The sequence below is a fragment of the Cupressus sempervirens genome, chromosome 7, assembly GCF_028749045.1.
Source record: "Cupressus sempervirens isolate cs-2001-9-10 chromosome 7, ASM2874904v1, whole genome shotgun sequence".
NCBI classification, from domain to species: domain Eukaryota; kingdom Viridiplantae; phylum Streptophyta; class Pinopsida; order Cupressales; family Cupressaceae; genus Cupressus; species Cupressus sempervirens.
The window spans coordinates 494,664,291-494,678,668 of record NC_143124.1 but is presented as its reverse complement, the minus strand read 5'-3'; the positions used below and the strand labels follow the sequence as shown (position 1 = coordinate 494,678,668).

Genomic DNA, 14,378 nt, shown 5'->3' with positions numbered 1-14,378 from the left:
TGCGGGTCCCACAGATGTATCCTATGTTCAAGTCATTAGGTCCTTACCAAAGAAGTTTAAGGTCATACTTGTCAATCCTGTTGACTGGACTAAGCAAGTATCCCATTCCAATGATCCCGTTTAACAATGCTTCCCCCTTTCATCTTCTCCTGCAATCACCTGTGAAACTCTTCCACCATAATAATAGTTCCATAATAATTTTCATATAAACATTTAAAAGACTCTAAATTATTAACCATAATTCCAAAATCAAGCAACTGCTAAACATCATAAAAATAATAATGGTTAACGACCATCTTCATTAACAGTTAATACAACGGATATAAATAACTACCTACTTCACATGATCATGAAAGAAAAATCCGTTAAATCCAACAGCTATGAGCAATTTTAAAACTAGGTCAAAATTTGGGATGTAACACCTACTTTTGGGTCTCTGTTTTAATAATTAAAACACTTATAAAGTTTGAAAGATCTTTCTTATAATAATTAAAATAATATTTAGTTCTCCCTTTTAAAAAATGAAGTGATTGGTGCAAGAGTCCATCCGTGGTTTCCAATGATTTATTGTTCAGGCAATATGCCAACCACTTCGCATCTGTGCTGATTGTTTACCATATTTTTGCATTCTTCACCATGAACATTTCAACAGTCTGCATATATATGACAGAGATTGCAGATTCATATATAATGTTTGAGATAGTGCTGTCGGTTTGGCGAGCTTGTGAACTATATTTCTTTGCATATAAATTAGTATTCAATGAAGAATAAATTACAATATCTTTCCTCTATTTAACCTGTGCTTCAGAAATACAAGATATTGCAGCAAATAGCAACTTACATAACATAACCCAGTCTTATATGTTATGACAGTGCTCAATTATACAGAGTAACATACAAAAATTACCAATCCAAAATGGCTCGAGCTCAGTCCCACACCCAATATAAAGCACTAATATAATGATAACCACTGTAATACTTCAGCTGGTAGTGAATAGCTACTCTCTATACTGTCCAAGATAGCTTGAAAATATAATAATGACTTGCTCAGTAATAATCTTTATACAATAAGCTGGAACCTCCAACCCACAGATACAAACACATTTTGGTTGGGTAAAAATAAATTTCAGAATTCCACAGGCAGATCTGAAGATTGATGACAGCAGATTTCCACAATCCATTACAGTGTTGTTAGTATGCTTCTGGAATCAGATTGTGTATACTTTTTAACAACATTTCAGATCATACTCCATGATCACTCATCAGGGTGAGCAGAGAATTCAAGGAATAGAAAGATGAAGGTATTGCCACCCAGCCATATCTCATGTTCAATAATATTGAGTAATAGTAAATAGTTAACACAACAAATTAAATACACATAGAACCCTTAATGAGTGCACATATCCATAAATGAAGCTTAACGATCCTTATGTCCTCCTTTTGCAAATCCATTCAACTAAGACAAGCCCACGAACTGCCAAGATGAAATATAGAACACTCAGTAATCCATCTCTTATCACTGTGGCCTGGTATGAGGAGAAAATCCCCCCACCCAACTCAACATATCTGACACAAGAGGATATGAGTTCTCATGCCAACACTTGTGGAACAAGTCAACACAAGAAAGGAGAATCCAGCAAGGCCACACAATCTCTTGTTTTCATTATTCAACCAAACCGATTTATTAAAGTAAGTAAGAAATTGCCAATTCAAAAAATTATATTCCCAAAAGATTTCCCCATATTTCAAGTCATCTCATTAATAAATAATGGAATAATTTTCAAAGCTCTTGAAAAATTGTCTGTATGAGAGACTTTGCAAATTTACAAATACATTCTACTAATCATTACAAAACTGAAACCTCTTTTTGCACAAATGCAAACCAGACAGACGGATTTGCCTCCAAAAATACACCACGAACAAGGGTTCTTGACCCAGTTTAAATATTCAGGACCCAATCAATCTCAGTGTACAACTGTCTTATTGAAGATCTGGGGGCTTTTGTCATCAGCTCCAACAAACCATTTGAGTCCTCACCCCACTGGCAAGAGTTTGACAACATGCGCAAACCTCTGAAACTCCATAGAGAAATAAGAAAGCTTTTGAATTCTTCTGTGTCCACCAAATGAGATCCCAGCCTTCTTTTATAACCGAACACCCACATTTCAAGTATTCAACAAACAGACAGACACATTTGTTGTTCCATTTAGCAAAGGTTTTCTTGTAGTGATTCTCACTTTCTTAGACAAATAAAATGCACAAGGGCAGGCTTGTTTTATATGGTATTTTACATTTTCTTGAAGTTTTACTTTGAATTAATTTATTTTTGAAGTTGAATTTGAAACCACAATGAGGGATTTTGTTTTAGTTTCTAGTATATACCTTAATGAGAGCTTAGGTTAAAAAAGCATTGTCCCGTAACTAAAATACTAGAACATGCTTCATGATGGAATGGACAACAATTTCAGGCTCAGCTATTTGATTTGTAATACTCTCTAATTTGTATGTACTCTCTAATATGAAAGTTAAAATAAATAAATTTAAAGCCCTATTCATTTTTTTTATAATTAGCAATTTTATAATGTGTAACATCTTTATATCTATTATATATGAAATGAAATAACATTAGACAATTTCTTTATAATAACAAAGAGTACATCAAATTTTTCTTACTAAGGTTTTGCCAAGCTTTTCCCATTTCAGATATAGGCAATTAAATTCCCATTTGGATTTCATCGATTTCACAAAACTGTCCAATGCCATGTAAATGGAATGGTAATATGCTCAGCATACCTTGGAACTCTACTCCAGATGCCAATTACAATAAACCACGTTCTTCCTTGCAATGCATGATATACTTGCTCAAGTTCCACAAGGGGTAACTGACCACTCTTAATCTTACTTTTTAAACTTTTACTTTCAGAATGTGAGTTTTTTTCAATGAATGTCAGGCTATGTCTGGAAGTAAGTTCCTGTATCAAACAATTATCGCGTTAACTTTAAGAAAAAGTAGGTGTAGAGAGGTTTCTCAAAGTAAAATTACATAAATACCAGTGCAAGATATTAAATAGTGCATAACTCATACAATGAAAATCATTTTAATTATTCTCTTTTTTTCATCTAAAATGAAAAAAATCAGAGTAATCTCATTATTTCTAATGGCTTTGACCATCAAATGCAAAACTTTCAAATTCAAGTTGCAAGTTTTACCTGCATAAGTTCACATGAAGATTCCAAAAGATGCTTCTTTTTCTCGATCTGAAATCAAAAGAAGCAAGGTTAACACTAAGCGAGATTAAAATCAATTGACCTACAAATCTTCAATTATGCATCACCTGCAATTTTAACTGCTTTTCTTGTGATCTTTCAGCCTCAATTCGTGTTTCAAGGAATCTTGCAACAGTTTGAATATGTCGACTTTTGTGGACAGTAGCCTCAAAATTGTCTGAAAAATAAGTAAATTTAGTTCACTGATTAGATATTTCATAACAGAGAATGTAGAAGACCAGACCATTATAATTAAGATTATAATTTTAAGGCAGGTTGCTTCCAACAAATCCAATGCCAGAATAGGTTGAAGACTTCATGCCTGCAGCTTTCACCTCCTGTCGAGGGTCATTAAACCCACTGAAACCATACCACTTGAGGTCTGTGACAATAATTGATGACAGAAGATCCTCCATGGGAAATATACCCAGTTTACAGTGTGCTGGCCATTTCAAAAGAAGAATTTGATCATGCCCACTTAGTCGGAAATCCCCAGTAATTACATTTCCAACGTTGCTCCAAACTGGAAGATTACAAAAATGATTTTGTAAACAGTGTGAACTACTAATGGAAAAAAAAATCTTGAGATCATATGCCTTTCAAATTTCATTAAGTTGAATATCTTCTATAACAACAACCCTAAAAAATGCTATGAATTTTCCTTATAAAATTTGTGTACAAAAAAACATTGCTATACATATTTTAAACCTTCTAGTTGTTGCAGAGTTTCACAACACAACGCAATCACATTCTGCTCAGAATTTGCAATTGTAGCAAGAAGAACTCCTTGACCTCCAGCAACAACAGCAAAATTTCTGGAATAAAAGAAATTAAAAGATAGTTACTTTGTATAATCCTTCACAAAATCTAAATAAAATCTAAATCATCTCAAATGTAGCCCTATGACAATTCTTAAGATTTTTTTGAAAGCAACGTACCAAGAGCTTTACACATGCTAAGATATGATGTCCTAATAAAATAAGAATGCAACCCTTTTCAAAACTAGAAGAATTAATTGAGGACCAGTGACCAATTTTTTCCCATAGGCCAAGTGATAAAATGTGGTAAATAATAAAAATTGACCCAGTCACTTTATTTCCAAAAGAACAACTTAAATATTATATTTTAAAATTGTTTCTAAACACTTGATTCAATATTTAATTCAAAAGGTGTTTACAAACACAATGTAACATTTTATTTACGAAATATATTGTAAGGACTTGAAGGGAAAAGAAAATTAAAGTGTTCTTAAACCCTTGGTGGGAAAAGAAATTCAAATGGATATCCCAGAAAAGAAATATAAAAGAAATTCATTTGCTCAAAGAAAATCATCCATTTTGTGATTTGAGAGTTTTATCCATTTTTGAGATTGAAGGATTCAAAGACAAAAACCCTTGGTTAGGGAAACTGGAGGATGAAAACCTTTAGTAGGGAGATTGGAGGATGAAAACACTCTTGGTTTCCCTATTTGGCTTTGAGGACAAAAACCCTCTTCTCCATAAGAGATGATTCTGTTAGGAATTACATGTGCACTGATCCGTTGGAGAAATTATTTTAGCTTTCATTGTCAAGGACTCAAGGGATTGAATGGATAGGGTATTTGCAAGAAAATAAATATCATCATAATAGTCATATTTGTGCGAAATCCCCAGTTAAACTTGTGCCAAATATCCTTTTGTTTTTTCCAGACTCGTCTGATGGGAAATGCTCAAACAGTTTTCAGATTTTCCTTGAAGATTTTGCTAAGTTGTCTTACTTATTTTAAATACTCAATTTAACACAAACATAACCTCAACTTGCAGACATATCATTTGAATACACAACTATGATAAAATAGGATATTTGTTAACTAAAATAACTGGATACAAATTTAATAAAGCACTGTTCATGCACATAAATCAGTATTAAGCATTTAGATGACTCCTGACCTTTTTATATAGAAAACAAGTACTCCCATTGAGAGAGAGAGAGAGAGAGAGAGAGAGAGAGAGAGAGATACTTGAGTCTGCAATAAATAAGATACTCTGTTCAGAATCAATTCCGGATAAATTCATGTCTCGTCTGTGACTATAATCTGCTCATAACCTTTGCATTCTCTGCCCACCATAATCTGAATTATATTACTGTATTTTCAACACCCTCATATGGGAAAATACCAGCTACACAAAACCCTCAACTAGATTCAGGAGCACAACTCCATTGGTTATGTTAATGATATATACCACACCACTTCCAAGGATGATGTGCTTCATTTCCAACCTAACATCTATACTCCTTTTACTTGCTGCCTTAATCACTGGTCACTTGCCCTGATACAGAGGATAATGCAAACTGCCCCAATTAACTAGAACTCATGCCCAGCATGTAGAAAACCCATGACCTCGTAGAATCTCTGCTGATAAGCCTATCGAGTTGATAGCTCACATTAAGATGGAAAAAATCATCAAGACACAAAACTATCCCATGCCAAAAATATCCATAACAAAATCTTCTTCAACATGAAATATAGCAATCACCTAATATGCTCTAAATTTCAACACCATCAGTACTAAATAAACTCTCAACCAAGGCGTCTAACCATTTTCTTGGAAACTCTTCAAATATCATGGTTCTCTTAAACTTGTCTTAGAATAAGACTTCACAAAGTCCGATAAACCTTTAATCATAAATCCACGTGCAAAATCTGAGCAACTCGCCTACAACCTGCTAGGAAGGATGTCTCACCACCAAAACTTATCTTCTCCAAGAGGGTTTTTGTCCTCAAGAATGTTGAGATGAACCAAATTCAATCTTCCAAAAGCTAAGTTGCTGGTATGGGTATGACCACAAGTTCGAGAACCTGGTACGAGTACAAAATAAAAACAAATTACCCTTAGATACATGGGTTTGGGTATGCAGATACATGTGTGCATATGTATGTATCTATACATACATGTGTAACTTTTAAGTATTAATTTATCAAAATTACACTAAAATGCATATGTTTGATAAATGTATTTTAATTGAAAATCTAGGTTTTGGTATTTTATTTCAGAATAAATAACATATAGAGAAAAATATATTAGAATTTATATGTTAAATAAGAAATTTACTATAATTAAAAATCCTCCCAATTTTAATATTTGATAAAAATGAGGTTTACCACTTAGTGTGTTGGTTAAGTGGTGATGTGTTGTTAAGTAACATGGATCTTTTCTACAAATGTAACAATATGGCCATTTTGATAGATATGTTCCAAATGCAAATTTAGAACTCATAAGAGACATGTCTCCAAGGTTAAATCATCATTTAATTAATACATATATTTCATAATAATAATTAGTATAATATATATATGTATATATATATATATATATATATATATATGCACACACACACACACACACACACACACACACACACACACACACATATATATATTACTTGAATACGCATATATATAGAAAATGATGATTTGCCAATAATAACAATGTATCTCAGATCGAATTTATCCGACTAAAGCTACAACTTTAACATTCCCTCTTAGCTAGGGAGGATTTGTAGAACACTTTGTGTCCTCAAGTATATGAAGAGATATCGACTCAATATGATATTCCTAGAATAACATATATAAGGATATCAACATAAATCCATTAACACAAATATATATATATATATATAATATATATACATATATAAACATATATTACATATGGAATTTGATTCAATTCACTATGAGGCTAAATTTCTCAACACGCCCTCTTTAGCAAGAAGAGAATTTCAGCAAATTATGATACAAGATTTGAATACCACCTTAAGTGTGGTCTATGATAAATTTAAGTTATGGTGTCCGGCAAGATCCGGCCTGAAGAACCATAACAAATTGATTTTCATGGTGTCTGGCAAAATCTGGCCCAAAGAACCATGACAAGTTGGTTATCAAGGTGTGCGGCAAAATCTGGCCTGAAGAACCAAAATAACACTTGCTCCAACGCATTTTGGTGTTAGGAGATAGGTCAACTATTGATAAGATCGTCACCTTGCAATAGTTACTTTCTATTCATTATCATAACTTTTGTCACCCCAAGACAACAACTTAATGTAGTATATTATGATAACAAATCTAGCTATTGATAAGATCGTCACCTTTCAATAGCTCCCCTCTAAATATATACATCAATGAAAGATCGTCACCTTTCATGCCATAATCACAACAGCATCATGTAGTAACTCACATGATAACCACCATGAACCAAGTCAGAGGGTGGACCCGCCATAGCTGCTACTAGAGGGTGGAACAAGGGTTTTCACGTCAGACTTCTCTCTCAAAGAGGAGAGCACATTACAAAGAATTTTACTTAGAACTTCTCCTCATAGAGAAGATATCATCCACAAAGGATTGCATCTCAAAATTTCTCCCTCTGAACAATGATCCTGGGAAGTTAGGTCCTCTAGTTACTCCCTCAGAAGCTCTCTTCACCCAAGGATGTTTGCCAAACTCATTCTGAATCTTATTTCAATCTTTCAGACTTTCTAGTGACAAGTCATTACTTCCTCATTATGTACACAGGAGTATGCCCATCAAAAACCATGTAGTCACACACATGTATCTCTAGACTCCCTCTAAGTATCAATCTTCTAAGCTCCTATGTTGCTTTAGAAGAAGTTTTATACTCCCCCTTAATGTAGAAGAATCTCATAATCTCAATCATCAAAGATGTTTTCTTCAAAAGCCTCACTTTATCTATCTTGATCATTAGAGTCTTTCGAACTACTATCAAAATTGAGTCTGCACAATATTTGGTAAAGTACCAACCTTCTTTTTCTATAAGAATATACTCAACATAAAGGAAAAGATCAAGGAAAATAACCCTTCTATTATGTATAGAATTACAAAAAAGAGAGAGACTACAAAGAGTAGATAAATGTAAAGGATAGCAATACTAATATGCACATAAAGATTCAAAAATTGTCTTCTTAGATTATTTGAGAATGGAACATCTGCCCTCTAAATAAGGTTCAAATGGGAATGGAACATTGACTATTATTCCCCCCAAAATGTAAAATTCTCACTCATTCTTATATTGTTGAACAATTTTTGCATCAAATCAAATATGGATTCCTTTGGCATCATCTCTCGTGTTGATTCCCCCAAATCTAAAATCTACTCCCTCTGCAAGTAAAGAGCTCATATAAATATCAGATCTAAACTAACCCATATCCATGCTCTCGTGTTACGTGTGGCCCAATGATTTCTTCCTAACCAAGACAGTCTTCAATTTCTGGGTTGTCTATTCGAGATGATTTTAGACAATGCTTGATCCACTTATCCAATCTGATTTGAATTGCCCTTGCTATACAAAATGAGTTGAAGACCTTGATGAGCTAGTTGGATAGTGGAAACATTGAATATTATTATTCCCCCTACAATGTAAAATTTCCACTCATTTCATTTTATGGAGTCTGAAAATTTCTACCAATTTGCTTTAGGAGAAAGCTTTGTAATCTATTTGTGATCTCAATGTATATACACCCTATTGACAAAACATTGTTCAATTGAATCACATATGTCCTATCTCAACTACCACTGTGACGACCCCTCTCCTTAGTAAGTTTTCACTCAAAAGCTAGGCCCATGGTGCCTAGCACCTTTTGTATTAATTGAAATAAAGTTTTCCCTCTCGATTTGTTTACGGTGTTAGTTAATATGAATATCTTGTTTTGACAGTAAATGTACATTCTTATTCATTGAATTTACAGTCTCATTTCATACTTCCTTCCTTATCACTAAAATTATGCTATCAACACTAGAGAATTCATCTCAACATTATTTAAACTTTACTCCTCCTTAATCAGTATGATCAAGATCACCAAAGGTTGACTGAATCATATCCTCTATCTCACTCCCTCTCTTTGAAGATTGCCTCTAATGAAATGTCAGGCTCCCTCTGAATCTTAATCTCCCTCTTCCTGCAATTACATTATCGGAAGAAAAGATCAAGGCAAACAATACTTATAATTCAAATAAGAATGTTAGCAATTTAATTCATGTTTGTTACTAACAACATTAATATATTTCTCATGATTCACATTATAATTCTCAATTATATATATATATAGAACATTCAAACATATGATATATATTCCTTCATTGCTTCATATTGTAACATACGAAATTTCGCAACCAAATTTTAATCTCAAATTAATCTAATTTCACAAGTAACTGTTTCCATTTCATATGACAATGATTTCTACCAACTGATTATAACAGAAAGAAACTCTTTTCAATCTATCTTACATATTCACAAGAAACAAAAAGAGATATTTATTTATTGCTAATAATTAAACTATTTCTGATTGCAAATAAAGTAACGACTAATTAAATCAATTGAAAGTCTTAATCAACATATTATTAATTGTTTTCTTCATAAAAATATCTAACTATTCTTTCAGAGATTAAAAGTATAAGAAGCATATAGTATAAACAGAAGAATCTCTTTAACTCGTTGTCCAAGCCTCGGTATTGGTGAGAGGAGAAGCATTTACATAGGCTTAACCTCCCAACCGCAGACCATTAATTATCCCCACACAATGCTAAATTTATAGAATGGTCCTCCCTACCTCGAGATCGGGCTTGGGATGTTCATAAGCCCAACCATCAAAGTAATTAGGTGGGTTGAAGTCCCAACAATTATTCTCCAAAATAACTGAAGCGTCTAGACAATCAACAAAGATCACATGTTCGGCATATCTGCCTAATCTCTACCCTAGCCAAAGATTTCAAGTTGGGTCTACAAACCCAATCTCCACCACTCGACTTGACAACATATTACATAATTGGAACATACATGAGCTATTACAATTTTTAGCTTATTATTTGTTTGATCTGATACCATTTTTATTTGTGCAGACTCTTTGCACCTCCTCACCAATTCAGGCTACCATACCAGTGATTGTTAGGTGCTCGCGAGTTTATCCACTACTTTTTCTTTACACCTCTTCACTCATTTTGGCAATACTGCCGGTGAATTCCTCGGTGTTCAGATTACATGATTTCAATTCCATCTCTATGTGATATAAAGAATGTATTAAATCTGAGCTGAGATAATTATTGACACATGATTGATATGCTTTCATGATTAAGTATCATCAATGGTAAAGATGTTCCATATTTTAAATTCTACATGTTCTTCCCTTGAATTCAATCTGAAAATAAGTTGACATCAACATTATGGATTTTATGTATCATGGCAAAAGGATACAGCTAATGCGATATATGGAAATGAATAAAAGAAAACAAGTCTCAATAATATTCCTAGTTTTCGGATACTACATGAACCAAACAAGCTTAACGTCACAAAGAAATAAAAGAAAGGATGTATGCTGGTTCAACAGCAGTCTTACTTGACACTACGATATATCTGAGATGCTCTAAAATCGAGAGTCGGACTCCACTACTAGTTCAGACTTCCCACGGCAAGAAACATGAAAGTGAGGAATGGAAATCAATAAACTCAGTTGAAATTATTTGCAGACGGAATTAATCTCAGACGGACTTGTTCTCAGTACTTAAGAGTCACCAATAGCAAGAAGGTAAAGATGAAGAATAAAAGGTGTGTTGTGCTACGATTATGAGACTCTATAAAAGAAAGAGAGGCTTGACTGTCTGGCTTCCTTCAATTACAAGAATCCATTTGAATGCTATTCAAAATGATTTAAGAGAAAGAAGAGGGAGAAAAAGAAAAGAAAGAAAATAAGAAGTTAAAGAGTTATTTTATTATTTTATTATTATCGTTCATTTTTTAATACGTTCAAGTGTTCGTATTGGTAAAGTGGCATCATTAGATTATAGCTTATAATTTATTGGTGTCACCTTATTTTTGCGTATATATGTTCGTATTTAAATGTGAATAATAATAATTAAATAATGAATTCATTAATAATTTCTTCAAAAGTATGAATTATAGTTTTTAAATTTTTAATTGATTATTATATTGTTCTTTAAATAGCTCATGCGGTTCCATAATGCAACATGTTATCAAACCTAGTATCCTTGCCAGAGTGGACTTAGGTCAAACCTGTCGATTCAGATGGCTGGACTATTTGACCATCCCCTTCCGATGATCTCGTTTAGCAATGCTTCCCCTCTCTTCAATCTTCTTCCTGTAATCATTCAAAACAACATTCTCGCCAAGACATCAATTCAAGATTTATTAATTGTTAATTCAAAATCATCTAGTGACCTTTAGAGATTTCATCAACGTCAGAATGACTAACTCATTTCACATGATCATGAAAATATCTCAATATCAATTAATACAACATATATATGCTAGATTTCTTGTAGAGATGGATATTTCTAAGAGCCTTCCTAAGAAGGTTTGTTTGGATTCTTCGAGGGGCTCTTGGTCCCTTTTTTTGGATTATGAAGGTATTCCTTTTCGCTGTAGGAAGTGTCATAAGACTAGTCACATTGCTGCTCGTTGTGCTGCTGTAAAGACTAAATCTAGGCGTCCTCCTTCCTGGTGGTCAGGGGCCTCTTCTGAACACTATACGATGGTAAAGTCCAGTGATGTGCCTCTAGATTCAGCGGTTGTATCCGAGGATGTTTCCTCTACAGTTGTTCTTTCGGTGTCGGTGATTGAGGAGGTTCCTGCTCCTTCTCCTGCCCCAATACTGGATGTTCCTCCTGGTCCTGTTGGGGGCCAAGACCCTTTCCCTGGCCCTTGCCCTGTCCTTTCTGCGGGGGGCCAGTTGGCTACGGGCTCTTCTAGGATGAATGTCGGTGTTTTGGATCCCCCCTAGGCTTCATTGTTTGGTTTCATCTGGGGGTTGGATTGCTGAGGCAGCTAAGGTGGAGGATGTTTGGACTGCGGTTAAAAGAAAGAACACTAGACCATTTGCTCCTCCTTTAGAAATGAACCTCAGATCGTGCAAGGGTGGCTCGAAATCAAAGGGTAAATCGTCACATATCTGGCTTTGCCCCCTTGCTGGATCGTTTCTTTTGGTTGGTGATAGGCTTTTTGTCACCTTGGTTACCCTATGTTTCAAGGGGTGACCAATTCTGCTTTTGTTTGTTGTATCTTTGTTTCCGAGTTTATTGAATATCTTTAGTCTTGTACAAGGTTTCAGGCACCCTTCAAAATCTATTTATCTAATCAAAAACATATATATTTCAACTAAGTCATTCCACATGATCAAGAAGAAATAAATTGATACAACGACTATAATTAACTAATTGATACAACAACTATAATTAACTAACTCATTTCAAATGATTAGGAAGAATAAATTGATACAACGGCTATAATTAACTAACTCACTTCACATGATCAGGAAGAGATAAATTGATACAACAGTTATAATTAACTCACTTCACATGATCCGAAAGAAATAAATTGATACAACGGCTATAATCAACTAACTCACTTCACATGATATTGATTCGTTAAATCAACGGCTAAGTCCAATTTAAAATTTAGGGCAAAATTTTGGAATGTAACATACCCACCCCCCTAGATTTCTCATCATCCTCGATGAAAATAATGGCAAATTTAAGTAGTACTTAGTCATGTGAAAAGAAAAGAAATATTCAGTTTTCAATCTCAGAGAAAAGATAGGGATATCTTTGAAAAATATCATGATAATCTTCCCAGGTGGCATTATCTTCAGTATACTGGCCTCACTAGACCTTGCACTACGTTACTTCTCGATTTCGTAAGCGTAGCTTACGTACCTCAAGTATTCTGAGCGGTCTTACCTCTACCACTCCTGGCTCTTGCACCTGCAATAATTTCCAATCAATCATATGTTCATGGTGGATAATATAGTTTTAAGATAAGACACATGGAAGACGTCATACATCCTGGCAAGGGCTAGTGGTAAAGCAATCCTATAAGCCACTAGGTTAACAACCTCCAAAACTTCAAAGGGTCCTACATATCTCGAGGCTAACTTAGCATTCTTGCCAAACTTGATAGTACCTTTTTGAGGTTTAAACCTTAGTATCACCTTGTCCCCTACTGAGAATTCTCTAGGTGTTCTTTTAGCATCAGCATAACTCTTCTGTCTATCGTTTGCTTCCTTTAACCTCTAACGAATCTGGAGTACCTGCTCTTCCATCTCCTGAAGCATTTTAGGCCCGACAATGATTCTATCTTCCAATCGATTCCAACTTATTGGAGTTCTGCACTTACGACCATACAAAGCCTCAAAAGGAGCCATTCTGATGGTGGACTGATAAGAGTTATTATATGCAAATTCTACGAGGGGTAAGTATGTTTCCCATTGGTACTATCGGTCCATACAGTATACTCTTAGGAGATCCTCTAATACTTGATTTACTCGTTCAGTTTGACCATCTGTCGCAGGATGATAGGCTGAACTAATATTCAATTTGGTGCCCAAAGCTGTAAATAATGTTTGCTAGAATCTTGAAGTTATTCTAGCATCCCTATCTGAAATAATTTTCTTTGGAATTCCGTGGAACCTAAAAATCTCTTTTATGAACTTATGAGCAATTTCAAGTTCTCCATCAGATAAATTCCCTAGTATGAAACGAGCAACCTTAGTCAATCTGTCAACCACGACCAAGATAGTGTTGTGTCGATTTTGGGTCATAGATAACCCTTGCACAAAATCCATGGATATTATCTGTCACTTCCACTCGGGTACTTTATTTGGATGCAATAGACCTATTAGATACCAATGTTCTTCCTTTACTCTTTGGCATTCTAAACACCCTACTACAAATTCAATTATTTCTCTCTTCATCCCCTTCCAAAAATATAAGGGTTTTATATCGGATAACATTTTTGTTACTCCCGAATGTCCTGAGTATGGAGCTGAGTGATATTCACCTAACATCAGTCTTCGGAGTTCAGTGTCGTTAGGCACATAGATTTTGTGGTGATATCTTAATAATTTGTCCTCTTCTAAGCTAAACTCCGAATACTTAGGATCTTGTGGATCTCTGATAAGAGCCAAGCTAATTTTTGTATAAAACTCATCATGCTCCAGACGTTGTAAAATTTGGTCCCTCAACCTGAAGTTTACCGTAGTCATTGCCGAGATGTGTCTTCTCTGGTTTAGGGCATCAGCCACCTTGTTTTCCTTACTTTTAATGTAGCTTA

General features: G+C 34.4%; 1 protein-coding gene across 2 annotated transcripts in view; it reads right to left on the bottom strand.

Moving 5' to 3' along the window:
- LOC149547709 (uncharacterized) overlaps positions 1-14,378 on the bottom strand; it is a 229,185-nt gene that overhangs the window by 76,353 nt on the left and 138,454 nt on the right. For both annotated transcript variants that reach the window (XM_089791786.1, XM_089791787.1), the window contains 5 exons: positions 3,976-4,082; positions 3,590-3,790; positions 3,336-3,445; positions 3,211-3,258; positions 2,794-2,972 (listed from right to left, as the gene is read on the bottom strand). In XM_089791786.1, the coding sequence (XP_089647912.1) occupies positions 2,794-2,972; positions 3,211-3,258; positions 3,336-3,445; positions 3,590-3,790; positions 3,976-4,082 (645 nt within the window). The remainder of the gene's footprint in view (positions 1-2,793; positions 2,973-3,210; positions 3,259-3,335; positions 3,446-3,589; positions 3,791-3,975; positions 4,083-14,378) is intronic.